Here is a 17254-nt window from a genome sequence, read left to right as displayed (position 1 = left end):
GAAATGATTCCATTGTTTCAAGCTTTTTGATTTAATCACACAACAACAATACAGAGTATATTACAGATATAATCAGAATTTTTTCCATTTCAACGATGGTAACATTCGATGACTGTAAATTATGAATAATAAATCAGTCAAGAGCCATGGTGGGCAAATTCTAACAAATTCTTTTGTTCATGCAGTGAAATCAATACTCGAAAAATTTTCCTCGATAGTCCTAATTCTATGAAACAAATATTTCGTGATAAATGTACATTCATTTTTCAATATTCCCTTCATTAGATATGCATCGATGCAAGGTCAACATTGCGACACCATAGCGATTGACGACTTTTTTTTTTAATAAAACTGACTCAGTCATTATGCGAGAGCTAGGTTCTATGTAGTTTTCCCTTTCTAATTATAAACAACGTAGACTTTCCAAATATGACGTTTAACCCTATACATACATCCTCAAGACTTAACTTTGAATAATCAAGACTAATTATGTCTAATTATGTCTTTTTGTATGCTGCCTGGCCTTATAGCCAAGAAAAAAACGTTCTGACTAGTATTTAGGTAAATTGAGTATTGCAAGTAAAGGAAAGTTTAAAAGTTTTAACTTCACTTTTACACTTTTTTTTCTTGTCGTTAAAGTCGACGAATGACTAGCAAATGATAATATCATTAAATAAATAAATAAGTTAAAAAATAAATAAGTGTATAAATAAATATACAATTTCTTGGACGTCGCGATATAAAGAATGAAAAGTAAATATGAGCAAAGTACTAGCATAGTTATGCACATTAAAAATGTCTATATACAAAAGGAACAGGTTGTAGAACATTGCACTAAAACTTCCGTTGCTAATCCGCAAGAAATTGATCAAAGGATGCTAGTGGTTCTTTTGTCTCACCATTAATGGAATGTCTAAAAATTTGACTAGCTGGTGTTTGTATAACAAACAATTACATGATCAAATAATCACGCGCACATGGAACTACTAGAGTAGTCTTAAATGAGTAAATAAATAATAGCTATCGAATATAATAATAATACTAATGTGAGATCTGAAAAAGCTGCAATCAACACAGTTAATGACACCCGGTTAATCATCATTGCCTCCTTATTGCTTAAGTACTCAGGTGGATGTAAGTTTGTAAAGAACATCATCACGCGAAGACTTAAAACTCTAACGATTGCTGGACAACGTAAAACCACAGGTAATATGATAACCTTTCGAAAAAACGATCGTATTAAAAAACGTTGTCCCTAGTTATATTATTAAAATATCCTCTTTGGTTTCTCTTGTACAGGTATGAATTAGAAATTCAGTCCGAATCCGTGAAATCAAAAAGGAACAAGATTAATTGACTAAAATTCTGACTTCGTTTCCTGGTGTCTGGAGAGAATACCTAACGGTTAATTGTAAAACATCTCTGCTCTTGTTTTCTACGTGAAACAAGATTTGTAGAAATTTAGCATTGTTCGACAAGAAAAGTCTATTCCGAATGATACATGTACTAATACTGAAAACTAACGGTGAACCACCATCGATGAGTATTATTATTTTTAGTCACGAGATCAGAGGTGTAAATGCGTATTAATATTTTTATACAGACTTAAAAGATCATGCACCAAACTTTTAGAACGGCCCTGTCGGCGCCTGCATCCCTTTAAAATCATGCTTCCTACCGTAGGTGAACAGTATTAATTCATGGACATGACACGGCGCAATGCAGCAGAACTGTTAGAAAAAGCATCAGAGAATCTTTGGTGAACCGCACCATTCCAAATCTGACACGTGAGAGGAACGTCGAATGTCTTTTAAGGATTCGCTGCAAGTCGATTCAACGCGTGTACGATGGACTCCGACTCGGGGAACAACTTGATCGGTGACTCGGACTTGACCAATTACTATGTCTGCTGCTATCTGAGCTACTCGGTGAAGAAGGTGGTGTCGGAGTAGGTCGGTGATATGGAATTGGTCGCTTCCTGGCACTAAAATTAGTCGATATCAATAATCTGGTAAAACTCGAGAACAACATTTGTTAGAAATATTATTCGCGCAGGCAAACCCGCTTTGTTAATCATTAGAGAGCACTTTCAGCGAGTCCACTGTTTAACAAATTTTCATTCTAGACTCCCCTGAATAAGGTGATTTGATTTCCATACTGATAATATGTATATAATACATACTACTATGTATATAATAATACATACATACTCTAATACTGTATGTATTATTAAATGGTATCATCTTATTCAAAAGAAACCACAGAATACTATTGTGCAAGTTAATAGTATTTCGTATCTCTATTAATGTTGAAGCAGAAGATACTTTCACAGTTAAGAATTTTAAAATTGATGAATTTGAAAACTCAAACGCGTGTTGAACAGTGTCATTAGTATCACTAATCACTATATATCACATCATAATAGAAGCGTGCGAAATAAACCATGCTATGAAATGGGACCGGCGTGCAAAATAAAAATGGTGTCACTTACCTTGTTTTATCAACGCAGGCAGTGGTAAAAAAAGAAAAACGATTCGCAAATATTACAAAAAAAAGAAAAGAAACGTCGAACTAAAGAACCAGGCTTGCTTGGTAGCGGTAAATACATTTTATTTGTGAATTGACAATAAAATAAAATGGGGTCTCTACTGTAAACGCTTAATTTACAATAATTTATACGGGGGGAGGGGGGATACACGCATGCTACGTCTACTGTAATGTCTGTAATTCGATAAGCATCTGATACAAATAAAAAGAAAGAAGGTAAGGAGAAGAGAAATCATACAAACGTGACTGTACTTGAAATAAAATCGGTGTGTATGTGTATGTGTGTGTGTGTCTCGATACGGTAGAGAGTAGGTATAGTTACTCTGTGAAACTAATTAATACCGGGATTCTTTGATTATACTGATTATGTTTTATAAACAGAACGTGTTTGTAACGCGATAAAGTTTATAATAATATAATGGTAGAATCGACGAGATACTTCCAGAAAAATGAAATTGTTGCATTTATTCATTGATCCATAATTAGTCTAATATTCGCATCAGCAGGTGGACTGATCTTCGCCTTGTATACGCATATCTGTTTACCGATGTTCATGGGAAAAGAAAAATTAAAACTCTCTCTCGATTGCATCGTAATTAAACTACATGTAAACTGTAGGAAAGTAATAGAAACATCTGTGCGAAGCCGTAACTTTATCTTCTATGCCTGTCCCTTGATCTGTCCCTGTAGGACAACATAAAATGCCATTAGATTAAACAATCAGATTAGTACAAATCAGAGGTTTCATAAATGTATCCGGTAATCTTCCGATGTTCTTAACGGATTCATGTATCGACGAAAGAAATCAGAACAAAATGCAAAAAAATAAAAAGGAGGAAGAAAACTGAACAGATTGAGAGAGATGTACGTGTCTACGACCGATGCAGTGGATTTACAAAATTTGCCATTGTGTGTTGGAAATATTAGCTCGCTACGACATCGAAGCTACCGATCTCAGACTACCTACCTCGTGATTCGACGCCTGTCTAGGAAACTTGGAGAACCATGGCGTCGCGGTATAGACGGGGATCGAGATCGGCTGGAAGCTGAAGAACTAGATGTCGAACGGGAGGATCTGCTGGAGACGCTGCTGGATGATCTTGATGAACTAGAAAAACTCCTACGACTGTGTCTTGAACTGGAAGAAGAACATAATCGTTTCGAAGCAACTCTACCTAGAAATGATTTCATAATACTTTTCAGCATTTCATTGAATTTTACCTTAAAGAAGAACGCGAACTGCTCCTGCTGCGACTTCTTTTCTCTTTGTCACGCGATATCCTGGACAATGACCTTGATCTGCTCCTCGACTTCTTCGACAAGGATCTACTCCTGGACTTCTTCGACAGCGATCTGCTCCGTGATTTCTTGGACAGCGACCTGCTCCTCGACTTCTTCGATAAAGAACGGCTTCTGGACCTCTTCGACAACGACCTTGTCCTGCTCCTGGACCTGGACTTCTCCGGCGAGTGGGAGGGAGACTTCTTGGAGTGCGAAGGCGACCTGGATGCAGAGTGTTTTGACTCCGAGGAAGATCGTGATCTGGTCACCCTCTTCGTCCTGGCTGGAGACTTAGGTGACTTCTTGGACTTTGATGGAGACGTGGGTGACCTATGTCTAGGAGTAGGTGACTTCTTGCTTCTTGACAAAGAACGCGACTTTTTGTCCCTCGAGGGCGACCTTGATCGGCATCTGGGAGATCTGGAAGACCGTTTCTCCGGGGATACTGATCTCGTGTAGGATCTGGAACGTGATCTGGAGTAGGATTTGTCTCTTGGAGAGTGCTTCCTGGAAATTGGTGAGTTCTTCTTCGAAGCGGTCGGAGAATCTGGCCGTTTCGCCTTGGTCGTGTTAGCTGGTATCGGAGGCGGAGACTCGCTAGGAGAACGCAGCTTTATGGGAGCTTCTTTCTGAGAGACCGGTGGCGAATGCGAAGACGATTTGCTTTCCGACGAGTTCTTCCTCAATAAGATTGGGGAGGTTTTTTTCACAACGATCGGAGACTTAGGACGATGGTTTGTCTTGGTAGCTAGACTCGGTGAGGTAGAGTTTATCTTGTTCAATGTTTGGGGCAACGGAGGAGGAGACTCGCTAGGAGATCGTATCTTTATAGCTGCCTCCTCCCGTGTGAGCGGTAATGCCGGCGAAGGTGATCTGCTGGACACCGGCGATTGGATGGCAGGTAGATGCGATATCGGCGACTTTGACTTAGATTTCTCCTGCATGGGACCAACAATGTTCTGTATCATTTTCGGTGGATCGATCGGTAAAGCAATATCGAGTACGCTGTCCTCTTTCTTCTCTATCTTTATCTTCACAGGGCTTATAACTTTTTTCCCGATGGACTCCCTGGCCTTAGCTGCCAGCCCACTCTGCAGACGCTTCAGAGTGTGCAATTCCTTCAACCGTTCTTCATCTTCCGGTTTCGGCTCTTCGTCCGCCATGTCGGTTTCATCTTCGCTGGAGGAGCGGAGCCTTACCCTGGGCGTTATAGTTCTGATCTTTCTGGTTTTGGAGATCGACCGAGATTTACGCTTGTTGTCATGGTTCTTCTTCGGATCTCGCTTCTTTTTGTCTTCCAGGATATGCTTGTATCGTTCGGGGTTCTTTCTTACAGGGGAGTAGCTCAGAGTAGATCGCCTGGACTTGCTTCTGGTCCTGCTACGGCTCCTGCGGCGCTCTCTAGATCTTTCTCGTCTGTCCCTCTGTCTTCTGGGAGATCTTGACCTTCTTCTGGAGTCGGACCTCCTACGCCTAGGAAGAGGTGACGGTCTGCGCCGAGATCCATAGCGATCGTACCTCGATCGACTTCTGCTTCTGGATACCGAGTATCTGTTGTATCTCCTAGGTGACCTCGACACTCTCCTCCTTCTAGGCGAGGGACTCACTCGCCGTGACCTTGAATACCGTCTAGGAGACCTTCCTCTATCGACTCTGCTCCTCGACGGTGATCTGTGACGCCTTGGCGGTGGGCTTTTGTGTGCAACCGGTGACTTCTCCTTCTTCTCAGGAGCTGTTTTTTTAACGGGAGAATCTTTCTTTTTTGGAGGCGGAGTCTCGTTTCGACCCCTTTCTTGTTTCTTCGGCGATCGGTTTGATCGTAGCTCTTTGGCCGTAGTTTCTGGCTCGTCGTTCTTTGCTTTTTCTACGGCTTTATCATGTTTCATAGACTTTTTGGGTCTCTCTGGGGAGCTGAAAGCATTACAATAATTAAATAAATTATCTGTATCGGTTTTCTAACATTTATTTTTAAAGTCCATTCAAGGGTTGACATACCTGTCGGACGAGCTCTCAGATGACTGATGCTTCCTCTTGACAGCTGCTTTTTTCTTCTAAAAGAAAAACAGTACGGATTACTAAATTAGACAAGGTTAGATAGTGAACATCAATCATGCATATGTATTTGTAGGATAAAAAAAGATGTTGCAAATGTCCAAAAATTTCCTGGAGTCTGCTCATTCGCGCTGATACATGTAATTTAAAATGTACAGCCAATCGTTTAGTATCGAGAATGATCACTAGACAAAAGTAATTGAGAGAATGAAGATAAAGTGATCACAAGCTAACGTGTGAGCGTCTGTGTGTATACACTAATTTATTCGCATTGCGCACCTATGTCAAAGAACAAGCAGTCTCCCGTTAATAATTCTCTCGTAAATGTGATGGTGCTTGACACAAAACGAGTGAAAGGCAACAACAATCGCAAGTTTGTACGAATATAAATCACAAATTATTATTACATTGAGTAGCGGCATATCTGGTACTCACTCAGGGAATATATCCTGTCAAATGGCGCTGATAATTACAAACAATACTGAGATTTACACTTTTGAAATAATGACTGTTAACTTGAAATCAGATAAAAATCTTTACAGAAACAAGCAATGAATCATGCTTATTCAAAGATAGGCAGCAACACAAAATCTCTGATAATTCCAATGTTAATTGACAAACTAATCAAGGGGAAAAAATGAACGCAAAGTAGATGTCACATGCTCCTGCTTCACGTGCTAAGGTAATATATATGGAGATATATATATATATAGTCATAAATATGTATATGTATGTATAGAAATAGACAAGAAGATAGAAATTTAGTATCTATGTCCTTCCCATTATTTTTCCTACCTCATGCTTTTCTTTTGCCTCAGCTTTGGACTTTTTCTTCTTCTTTTTCTTTTTCTTCTTTGACTCAGTTTCTGAGGAACTGTACAACATAATTAAATCACGTTAGAAAAGAAATATATTTAGAGACATCTATTTAATTAATTTAAATTCTGTTACCTGCTATCATCCGACGCATCACTGGATTCGCTATCAGAGGAACTAGCCTCAGCCTTCTTGTGCTTTTTCTCCTTTTTCTTCTTCTTCGACTTTTCTTTTTTCTTGCTAGCCTTAGGAGATTCCGACCTAGGAAATGCATTTGACATTATTCCAAGTGTTTCACCGTGTTCGGTGTCTAGTTTATATTTGTCTTTTTTTTTAATAATATTTATTTTTTAATTCTTGCAGTGGACGTCTTCCTGTCGACAAGTGCATACCTTGTGCTGACAATAAAGAAAGCTGTAGTACAATGTATCCGTGTGTGAAACAAATACTTTATTCTAATGATACAAGCTACCTGCTTTCAATGAGCTCGATCAAAGTAAATGAACAAACAGTTTGAAAGTAATTCAGAGAACGTGTTACTCGGACGGAAAACACGCACTGGACTGAACTATTTCAGCGTCTGGATCAGGATTCGTAACTTCAAAAAGTAGATAACTAACTTACACGTACATGTATATGTATAGGAAATGCAGTGTGTAGACACTTTAAATATTTATATCTGTATAGATATATCAAATAAGAACCAAAAGTCATTTCTTTTTCTCTTTCCTTTCACTGCAATCTCAAGTGAATTAAGTAACAGAACAAAATAATATAATATATGTATATATATATATAGAGAGAGAGATAAAAATACAACGATACATATACAGGTGAAACTCACAAGTTTGGGCTATAGCTAACAAACCGACTACATAATTATTTTTTTTGGAAGATCTGGTTTTTCATAGCCGCTTGACACGTTCACGTAAACTAGCCGCACGATTCGGGTACATATGCAAAACCACATCTTTCAAACGTCACAAAAGACAAGTATACAAAATATGAGGAGTATTGATATAATATGGGATTAGCATTACCTTGATAACCATCGATAGGGACGGACTTGTCAGAAAAAAATAGAGAGATGACATTAACAACAAGCTTTATCGATAACAACAACAAAGATAGAAATGCATGATTTACGCATCAGATTGTTATGTTATTGTTCAAAAGATCCCGCGATTTTATATGTTGTACATTAAGTAAATGTTTGCCTATTTGCAACCATACGAATCAGCAAGTATTCTAATCGAACAAACGTATCAGTGACGTTCAAAGAAATCACGGAACAGCAAACATTTACCCTCTAAATTGCGCCTAAGAGAAAAGAGAGAGACAATACCTAAACGCAAGGCAATGGACAGACTCGATCGGTCTTTTTTTTTTTGCTCAGTTTTAGATTGCTTTCGAGAGTGCTTTTCTTATTTTTTGTTTTTTTTTGGATAGTAGACGCGACGACCACACTTACCTACTGAGCCTACTGGGTAGGCACTCAGTCCTCCTCAGTTCTGTTTGAAACAGAGAAAGGTGTATGGGACATGAAATAGTAGGTGAGTCATGAGTCAGTATCTGACAAAAGGTGTGTAGTAAGCAAATGAACGAGTGTGGACTTGCGGTAAATGAATAATTAATTGGGGGGAGGAGAGGAACTACTACAGGGGATGCTTGTTCGGTCTTGGAGCCTGGATTCTTGTACACCTCCAACAGTATTCCATTGTAAAACTACCGATGAGCACAACTCATTCGCTATGGTAAACATATTACATCATTGTACTATAATATATGTAATGTTCCATCATGATACTATTATACCATAGTCTGTTGTAGTGTAATACGACGGTACTACTGCTACGCTATAGTACACAGCATACGCACAGTGCATAACCGAGCTTGTTACATTCCATAAAAGCTCCAATTTTCATTAATCCAAGAATGTATGTATGTATACAGTATAAGACAACTCATAATGCAATGACATAACCTTTTTTAATTTTAACATTTTAACACTGATTTTCTTTTTTAACATATTGCTGATAGATTTTCTGATTAAAATGAGACCAAACACGATATAGTTTGGACAGATATTTCTGTTGACAAAATCAAAGACGATAGACGTTGCACGTAATTTATGGAAAATATTTGATGAAAAATATACAGAGAACAGATCCTTTAACACCCTCTACGCGTAGGCTCGTCCTCAAAATGATGTCGCTTGCTGTAGGCTCGAATAGCGTAACTTTGGTGATATTTTCTTTCGAAAAACATATGTACATACCTTCTTTAACCTTGCCTTTAATATTTCATAGGTTAAAAATCGGTTTTTGTAATGCTTTTTTCGCAAATAAAATAAGTTACTTATTACGTATAATGAACAAGAATGGTTTGAAGTATATCGTGTTTGGTATCATTTTAATTGGAAATATATGACTAATATATTAAAAAGAATTTCATATATCAAAAATTAGAAATAAAAAAAGTTAAGTCATCGTTTTTATTCTATCGTTACAATGTTAAAACGTCGATTATTTTCTCATTACTTTTTTCTTAAAACCAGAATATCAATTTCCTTGGAGTTATCGAACTGTAACGCAGTCAGGTATGCATCCCACACAGTATTATACAATATATTCTAGTACAATGCAGTGATACGACTGCCATAGAGTGCCACATCTTCAAATAGGAATCAGCAGTATCGAATCCAGCCTCCACTGACCCGTGCACCATTACGTTGTTTTTTACCTTTCCTTCTTGTGCTTCTTTCCTTTTTTCTTCTTGCTAGTGCTACCGGATCGTTTTCTTTTCTTCTTTTCTGGGGCAGACGTGGTATCCGGCGCCGGGCTTGGCGTTCTCACCAATTCGTACACTTTGCTAGCAGCAGCTCTCGCTTCAGCCTCGCGCGCGTGTCTCTCCGGATCTAGGCTACTTCCCTCCACGAAGAACTCCGATATACCGAATGCTTCTCGTAGCTTTGCATTTTTCTCTTGCTGCGCCTCGGCAATCTGATGTGTCTCGCGAACACTGCAACAATAATTCCCATTAATTCTCCTGAATCGCACAGTAATCAGCTCGAGCAGAAGTTTGATCGGACGCCTCGGTTTTGACCATCCCGGAGACAAATTCATTGACACAGCACAAAAGGGCTCCACTGCATAAGGCATTGTGGGTGAAACAATACAAGGCCACTTGAGAGTTTCGACGAGGTGCAAAGAGCAGCTCTCTCTTGGCGGCCTCGGTTCGGATACGGTCACCGGACTCACTATACCTCTGCCATCCATGATGTTCACAGGTGAACAGAAACGAAATAAAACAATTAGTGGGGCTTTCCCATCCGTAATACACTAGCACGACCTAAAAATCAAAAAGGAAATGAGAAATCGATCTCGGTGATCATTAAAAAAATTAGAGGCATGAAAATTCAGGACAGATTTCGGAAGTCGTAGCTCACTGTAAATCCAAAGAAGCACAAATTATGCCTTGAATAAATGAAAATTGAAAATAGACTGAATGTGATCCGAGAGATCACTTCTACCACCCACGGTACACCAAGGGACGCACTATCGAGAGACGATCAGACGGAACACTCGGACGGAAACGTAGAAAATATTGACCAGAAGATAAATAAATACACAACGGGTGGCAGCACACCATGACCCATTTCGAAAATCAATTGTTTCCTAGCTGGAGAAAGAACTAAATACCGTACCGCGTCGAGATTTTCACAGTCATCGTCGCGCGAAACAAATTTCACTGGGTCTGGTTATGGCAACGATTTCGCGGACGTTCTAGCTCGGGGGTGGCAGCGGAAGATGTCAACGCCGGGTCCCGTGGTCGCGAAGAAGCTCCAGGCAAAGTCCGGACAATGCGGCAAACCAGTGACATAACACGCCGGAGAGAGGACTATGCGAGGCGAAATCGTGGCGGCCCCTGTTCTTCCCCGCGAGTGAAAACCAGCAGGCCGGGGTCGGCCGAGCCACCCCTACGCCAACGCTCGAGCGCGGATCAATACAATCCAGCTGTTCTCTTTTCTGGTATCCCTTTCGCGCCACTCGCCCGCTACATACTCAAATTCAGGAGGCAACCTCTCCCCGAATTACCCTCCGCGCCCCTCTGCACCCCGGGTCAACGGGAAAATAATTTCTTTTTTCACCCTTTAACCAACCCCCCCGTCCCGCGCAACACCACCATCTTTGCAGCATCGATCGAACGCCTCGTGTTTTTCTATTTTTTAATAACCTTTTAGATCGCTTATCGCGCGAGCGGCGCATCCCTACCCCTAGCACCCCCCTAGGTTTTTCATCCCTCCGCTTCCTCCATCGAGATACTGCGTCTTGGGAACCAGTCTCCCACTTTGCAATGTTTGCCTTTAGCTTTTACAGTGGTTTGCAAATGTTGTTCATTTGCTGTAGGGGGTGAGAGTTGGAAAATGTATGCCATTTGTCTGAGTAGCTTCTTGTAGGGGATGAATTAGAAGATGTGAATAATGAAACCCATTTTTCACATGTTTTCGAGGAACGAAAGAATACAAAATGGTTGCAACCAGTAAAGCACAGAATCAAATTAAGACAGGGGGTAGCAGAGGGTTAATTTTGTCTTGAACATTTGGAAGTATCCTAGTCAATTTTATATATCAATTTTTTGGCCCGGGACAAAAAGAAAATAACGTTACAGTTTAATTCGTGCGTTCCGATTTTTTCCCGGCGTGCCTTTACCCCTTTCTACTTTTGACGCGTCCGCAGCCCCTCGATTTCCGGACAGTGGCCGTCGTTTCAGTTCTCGTTTCTCGCAGTCGACGGTGAGGAAAAAGTTGGCAAACTGTGGTTAATTGGAGAGATTACGACGCGCGAAAGGGTAACGGTTGTTCACGCGGAAATGTTTCTCTTTTGCGGGGGATTGGATAGTCAACAGGGTGAGTCACCCCCTGTGTGTGTGTTCGGCACGCAGAGAGGAGGACTGTTTGCCTTTTTAATCCCCGGCGAGAGCCGTTCTCTCCCTTTCTCTCTCTCTCTCGTACACTCTATGTGTATCTTTCTCATCGATCCATCGCGAAATTTCAATTTTTCTACCGCGGCGTTAAACAAGGTACACGTGTTCCAAAGCTTGTGGTGTATGCCCGGAGCAATTACAGCGCGGTGCTTTTTTCCCCGCAGCGACGACAAAGACACTCGCTCTGCGCGCAAATTGGATCGACGGAAATCTTTTATGGTATCTTTCTCGAAGCTCTACCGAGCGCAAAGAGATATCCAAAGAGATGAGAAGAGAACGCATTCGCGCAGTTGCGTTTATTACGGTGAGGAATAAAAAAAAACGGTAACCGTGCCTGTCTAGAAAAACAAGCGAGAAACAGATACACACGAGACCATTTCCTTGATTGCTATAGACGAATGTGTACCACTAGTCGTATCAGATATCCTGCCAGGACAAGTGGGGAAGGATAATCTGCGGCCGGAGAAATCCAATTCCTCTTGTTGCCCTTCTAATGTCCACCGAGAGAGTATTAGCCCGGATTTCAGGAATCGATGTCTCCGGTTTTGTGACGTTAATTCGGATTCTATGCGTTTAGGACGAAAAGTCAAACGAAACGAAATACCTTGGTCGCAGAATCGACTGTCATACTATCAAAGGGTTGATCTAACATCGATCCTTGATCTCAGAATTTTCCCGCCTATTAACGTGTAATCTGTACTTCTCCAATCGATCGATGTTTCGTTAAAAACGGGACACGTTTCTCCGACGAGGAAGGCCGAAGACGGGGATAAAAAGCCATGGAACGAGATTCACCTAACAACGGAGCGCATATTGCTTCGCCGTCCGGCGAGCAGGTGAAGTTGTATGCGCTGGCAACAGCAACAGTGCTGTCGCATCTGCAGCTGTGCACGTTTCTTTCCGTTCGCCGCTTGCAATTTGCGTTTCCGTGACCGTTTCATGACCTTCTGCCGGTCCAGGAAAAAGTTTCCCCGCCATAGCGTTTCGAAAAATGCGCGACCGTCGGCCGGACCGCGTCCACGCGCCGGTTTCAGCGGAGTTGGCACCGTCACGGACATGGTCATTCCTTTGTTCTTCAACTTCCGATCGTAAATCGCTCTTCCTTCCTTCTTCTCTCGGTACTATTTAATTCGATTCTCTTATACAACTCGTATTTCACCGATCGAACCGGTTGTTCGATGACGACCCTTCCTCGCGAGTCTTCGACTTCCGGGGGTTGAAAGAGTTTCCCCTTCTTCAAGGTACTTAACGTACTTGAATCATCGACTTAGTTTCGACAAATGTTTCCCTTGCAGCTTCGCGCCCAATGAATTTTTACAAAATGCCTCCGAGTAAAAAAGACGAATCCTCGTTCCTCAACTTCCGGTTACAAAAGACTCCTCCCTCCTTCTGTCTCCAAAGTATCACTTGCGCCTAAAAGATCTCCAATCTTCCAACGATCAATTCTCCCGCAAGCTCCTCTCCTCTTTATCGCTCAAAGCGTCGATCCACTTCGACGTTCCAGTCTCTAGGTCCCTGGCTCCCGAGATCCTCAAAGTTCTCTTTTCATGAATCGCGGTGATTTTCCCGATATCGGTGGCCGATAAACGTTCGTTTCGTTCGGCATCCAATTTGTCGTCGGCTGGAGGGGGCGTTCAGGGGAACTCCGGGCAATCTCCGGGGCTGAATAATTAACCCTAGAGTAATTAGTCGGGCATTAAGCGCGATCGGCTGCTAATTTACGCTAAGGAGCTCTGCCGGTCGTGCAACGGTGTGCAAGCAGTTCCGACGCGGCTTAATCCCTCCTCGAGGGTGGCTTTGATAGTTTAGGGGCGAGGAAGTGGGGAGTGGGTCGGTTTGCGGGGGTGGCCGGCAAGGGAGGGAGGGGGAGGCTGGAAAGGCTCGAGGCGAAGGTAATGGCTTCCTCCCCCGATTACGACGGGTCCCTTGTATTCAGAATTTCTGTTGTTCCAACGCGAGAACAATCATCCGGCAGAGATGATGAAAACGTCGCCGGTCTCTCCTCCGGCTGGCTCGCGTGTCTTCGCGGCCCGAAAGAATAGGGGGTTCGATTGTTTTCCTCCGAAAGTAATCAACGCCGAGACACGCCAGCTTCTCTCTTTCTCTCTTAAATCATCCCCTCAGTCCCGCAGCCCCGCTGGGAGTCGTTCCATCAGCGGGACACTCTCGATAAATCTCAACGTTACACACTGGTCTATTTCAACACCGTACTTTTTTTTTCTCTCCGTGCGTATGCGTGTATACATATATAATATTTATATATTTGTATGTATATATCTCAATATCTCGTGTAAGAATATAGGAAGAATATCGGTCTTACTCCTAACTTAGCCAGACTAAGGAAGACTTCGAATCAGGCACACTATATCGTCGTACGAGAAGCACGATGCTTTTTTTATCCTTAACGATTCTATATACGGTCTGTCCGACCTGGAGACACATGGATTTTACGATACAGAAAAATTGATCTCCCACGAATCCCTCGAGCGCTCTCTTCTATTGATCGATCACAGACACGTGGGCTGTCTGCGGGATCCTCGAGTTGCGGCACACCGATATCTTTCTTCTCTCCTCTCTTATCGCGATTTTCGATCCACATGTAACGAACGTGCCGCGGATCCTACGAAGGAGGACGCTGACCGACGATGCTCGGGGGGAGATGCTCTTCTGGAAATTTTACCGAGACAGCTTACGAACTACACTTAGACCCGAGTACTTAACACTTAGAGGTGACGAGATAAGTAGAACTTATGTGATAGAGAGACTATATTATAAATCGAACTACGCGCTAATGGAAGACTTTTGTGATTTGTTTTGCTTGTCGAGCGTATCACGAGATCGTTACATGTTCCCTTATTTTCCGTCGTCCGATCCGACGTCCCTTCGACACGGGAATCGAGATTATCCTCGGAGGACCCGTGCACCCGACGAGAGCCGACGACGCGCAGCGTCGCAACGCCGGTCCATCCTCGCACTGAGGCGGAAAAGTCGAGTGAGATGCTGGAATAAACTCACCCTCGCCCCGCGCGCCGCTCCCCCCGCACCGTCCCTCTCTGTTTCGCTTTCCGTGCCACCCCCGTGCGGCTCTGCTCGCCTCCCTTTTCGTGGGTGGCGCCGGCGCCATGGGGTACGTCGATATCGGCCGCGCAACACCCCTGAAAAGCCGGCCCGAGAACGCGAACCGTCTCCGCCTTCCAATAATATTGGGCTTACCGGGAAACTGCGTTTTCACGGGGCTGCGAACCGCCGAGGAATTGCGTCCCCCCCGACCCTACAGGTGCCTGACATAACTCGTCATTTTTCTCCAGTTCTGGCTACCCCTTGGCATCCTCTCTGGATCCCGTGTTGCTCGAGACGAATTTAGGGAATGCCCTCAATCACGTGCTTTTGCCCCAGAATAGAAAAATCTGCGTTTCCTTCGTATCGTCGCGCTTCTAGCACTACCTCCTCGCGAAACAACAGAGATTGTTGGTCAACGAACATTAAAATGAAATAGCAACTGTTGTTTGTCAGAATTCCTGCTGTGACTACGGAATCGTGCGACCTTAGATGGGAAATTTAGACTAACTTTGCGCATTTCCAATAGTCCAGAAGCTATACTAGGCCGTGTATTTATATAAGAGTCTTGGAGTCAGATTGTCTTTAACACTTTAGCCACTGGAAGCCTATTAACAGGTTTCATTTAACAGTATCTTATTGAATAATAGCGTTAAGATCAAAGGTAGATAAACTGATAAGTTAATGAGGATATTTCTTTCTTACTTGCGCTAAGAACGCTTCTATCCTCGCCGTGCAAATATCTGAAGCTTCCCTTTCATAAGAGATCTTGGCTTTCCGAAAGGAAAGCTTGGGGGCACACACAAGATATAGGTACTGGCCTTCTATCATCTAGGAGCTATATATAGATACTATATGCTGGATTACTAGAGGAGTCACCAAAAATAATTCTTCTCCGTGTGTTTTCTAACTCGCGCTTGCACATGAAATTTAATTAGACGGTTCCGGATATACTCTGCACATTTTCAACGAGTTTAAAGCTCTGTGCTTGTTCGTTTCATTGGAATAATTGTAGACCGATGTGAAATTAAAGAAGCAAATAGAATGTATAATACTTACTTTACACGGCCAAATTCATCTCTAGGTACCGGTGGTTTGGCTTCGCTTCCCATTAACATAGATCTGTATGACTCTACTTTCTTTTTTACTTCCTCAGTTGTAAAACTACAAAACATAAAACTTCAGGTGAATAACTGACCTAGTATATGTGGTACTATAAGCTGCAGAAGTAATATATTGTGTTAGGAGAATACATTGAAGCCAATGGTAAGCTAAATCCAATTGAAGTTTACAATCCCATTTGGTATTGGGTTCAAGGGATCAATGAAGCTTCATATTTGCTATGTGTAATCTTCATCAAGAAAAACGGTTATTGCACATCAAAAAGATCCTATAATAGTTACATTTGTACTTTATCGGTGTATATGCTTACCCTTGTTCCTCCAATATATCAGCCAATTCTGCACACTTAACTTCAACCTTCCGTTTCCTAACATGGTCAAGAATCTCCTTGTTCGGTTGCTTGTTGAGCTGATCTAATTTCCCTTCGTCAGACTTATATGTAACCTTCTCTTTCGTTTTGCGTACAATCGCCCAATTTCTTTGGACATGTCCATTTGTCCCTGAGCCACGCGGTGTCTGCAATCCGATACCATTGTACATCTTGTATCACACCTGCAAAACCACCATGGAACCACATTAGTAAGGTATCTATACATTGCTCCGTTCTATCTATGTATACCGGTTAAGCCAGCAAATATACTTTTTGCATAAACTCCAAAATTCATGAGAGAAAGCATCAAAGAAACATACTATATAGGGTGTCCCACAATTTTTCGCAAAAATTATGTAAAAGCATCACATATCGGAAGATTCATAAATTAAAAATGATTTCTACCTACAGCATACGCTAGCGAACCTTTTAAAATCATGGTACACCCTGCGTATCATTTTTGCAATAACAAAAACGATAAGTTTCTATACACATCACGAACGAACAAGTACTTCGACAACGGATGACAGTAAACGCACAACAGCCGTTACGGTTACGTTCAAAAACTTGACTAAAGATTGTCTTTATCTCGATCGAAAATGAAATGAACAGAATCTCACCTTGCGATTTAGCGGAGATTCGACACTAAACGCGAGCGAATCGATCAAGAAAATTACACGATTGAACTAATAACTCTGGAGGGAGCGGGAAGGTAGGTTAGAATAGGCTGCACGCAAATCAATTATCGATCCGGCGAGTGCTGCGCAAATTTTTCGTGTACCGATCCCGCGTGAACGTGAAACGTTTACCTTGGCATCAGTATCAGCCGTGACGATCTCGTTGTGCCATCCACGGGACCGTCGATCTTGCGACTTGTCTTCCGATGAAATTGATCAATGAAAAAAACACAAGTGCAACCGCGATTTCCGTGGCGTTTCACGCGATAGCCTCGCGACGACGTATGTAGTGCGTGTGCGGTGGCGCTACTGTCGCTCATAAGCGTAGGACGAGAGAATCGCATAT

At 42.1% G+C, this 17254-nt stretch overlaps 1 protein-coding gene across 5 annotated transcripts; it reads right to left on the bottom strand.

Annotated features, from left to right (window-relative positions):
- Positions 1–7: 7 nt before the first annotated feature.
- Positions 8–17192, bottom strand: Srrm234 (Serine-arginine repetitive matrix 2/3/4). 5 transcript variants are annotated; one of them, XM_033465832.2, is made up of 10 exons: positions 17041–17192; positions 16172–16413; positions 15799–15903; positions 9439–9717; positions 6832–6957; positions 6676–6754; positions 5824–5879; positions 3769–5739; positions 3515–3685; positions 8–1984 (listed from the first exon to the last, which is right to left on the bottom strand). In XM_033465832.2, exons 2-10 carry the CDS (start codon positions 16399–16401, stop codon positions 1834–1836), a joined length of 3168 nt encoding a protein of 1055 aa, XP_033321723.2. In that variant the 5' UTR covers positions 16402–16413; positions 17041–17192; the 3' UTR covers positions 8–1833. The 5 variants fall into 5 exon arrangements, with proteins under 5 accessions (XP_033321723.2, XP_033321724.2, XP_033321725.2 ...); XM_033465833.2 differs by lacking the exon at positions 17041–17192 and adding an exon at positions 16852–16962; XM_033465835.2 differs by lacking the exon at positions 8–1984 and adding an exon at positions 2590–3231.
- Positions 17193–17254: the final 62 nt, after the last annotated feature.

Source organism: Megalopta genalis, chromosome 1 (genome assembly GCF_051020955.1).
Source record: "Megalopta genalis isolate 19385.01 chromosome 1, iyMegGena1_principal, whole genome shotgun sequence".
NCBI lineage: Eukaryota > Metazoa > Arthropoda > Insecta > Hymenoptera > Halictidae > Megalopta > Megalopta genalis.
This window is presented reverse-complemented; position numbering and strand designations above follow the sequence as displayed.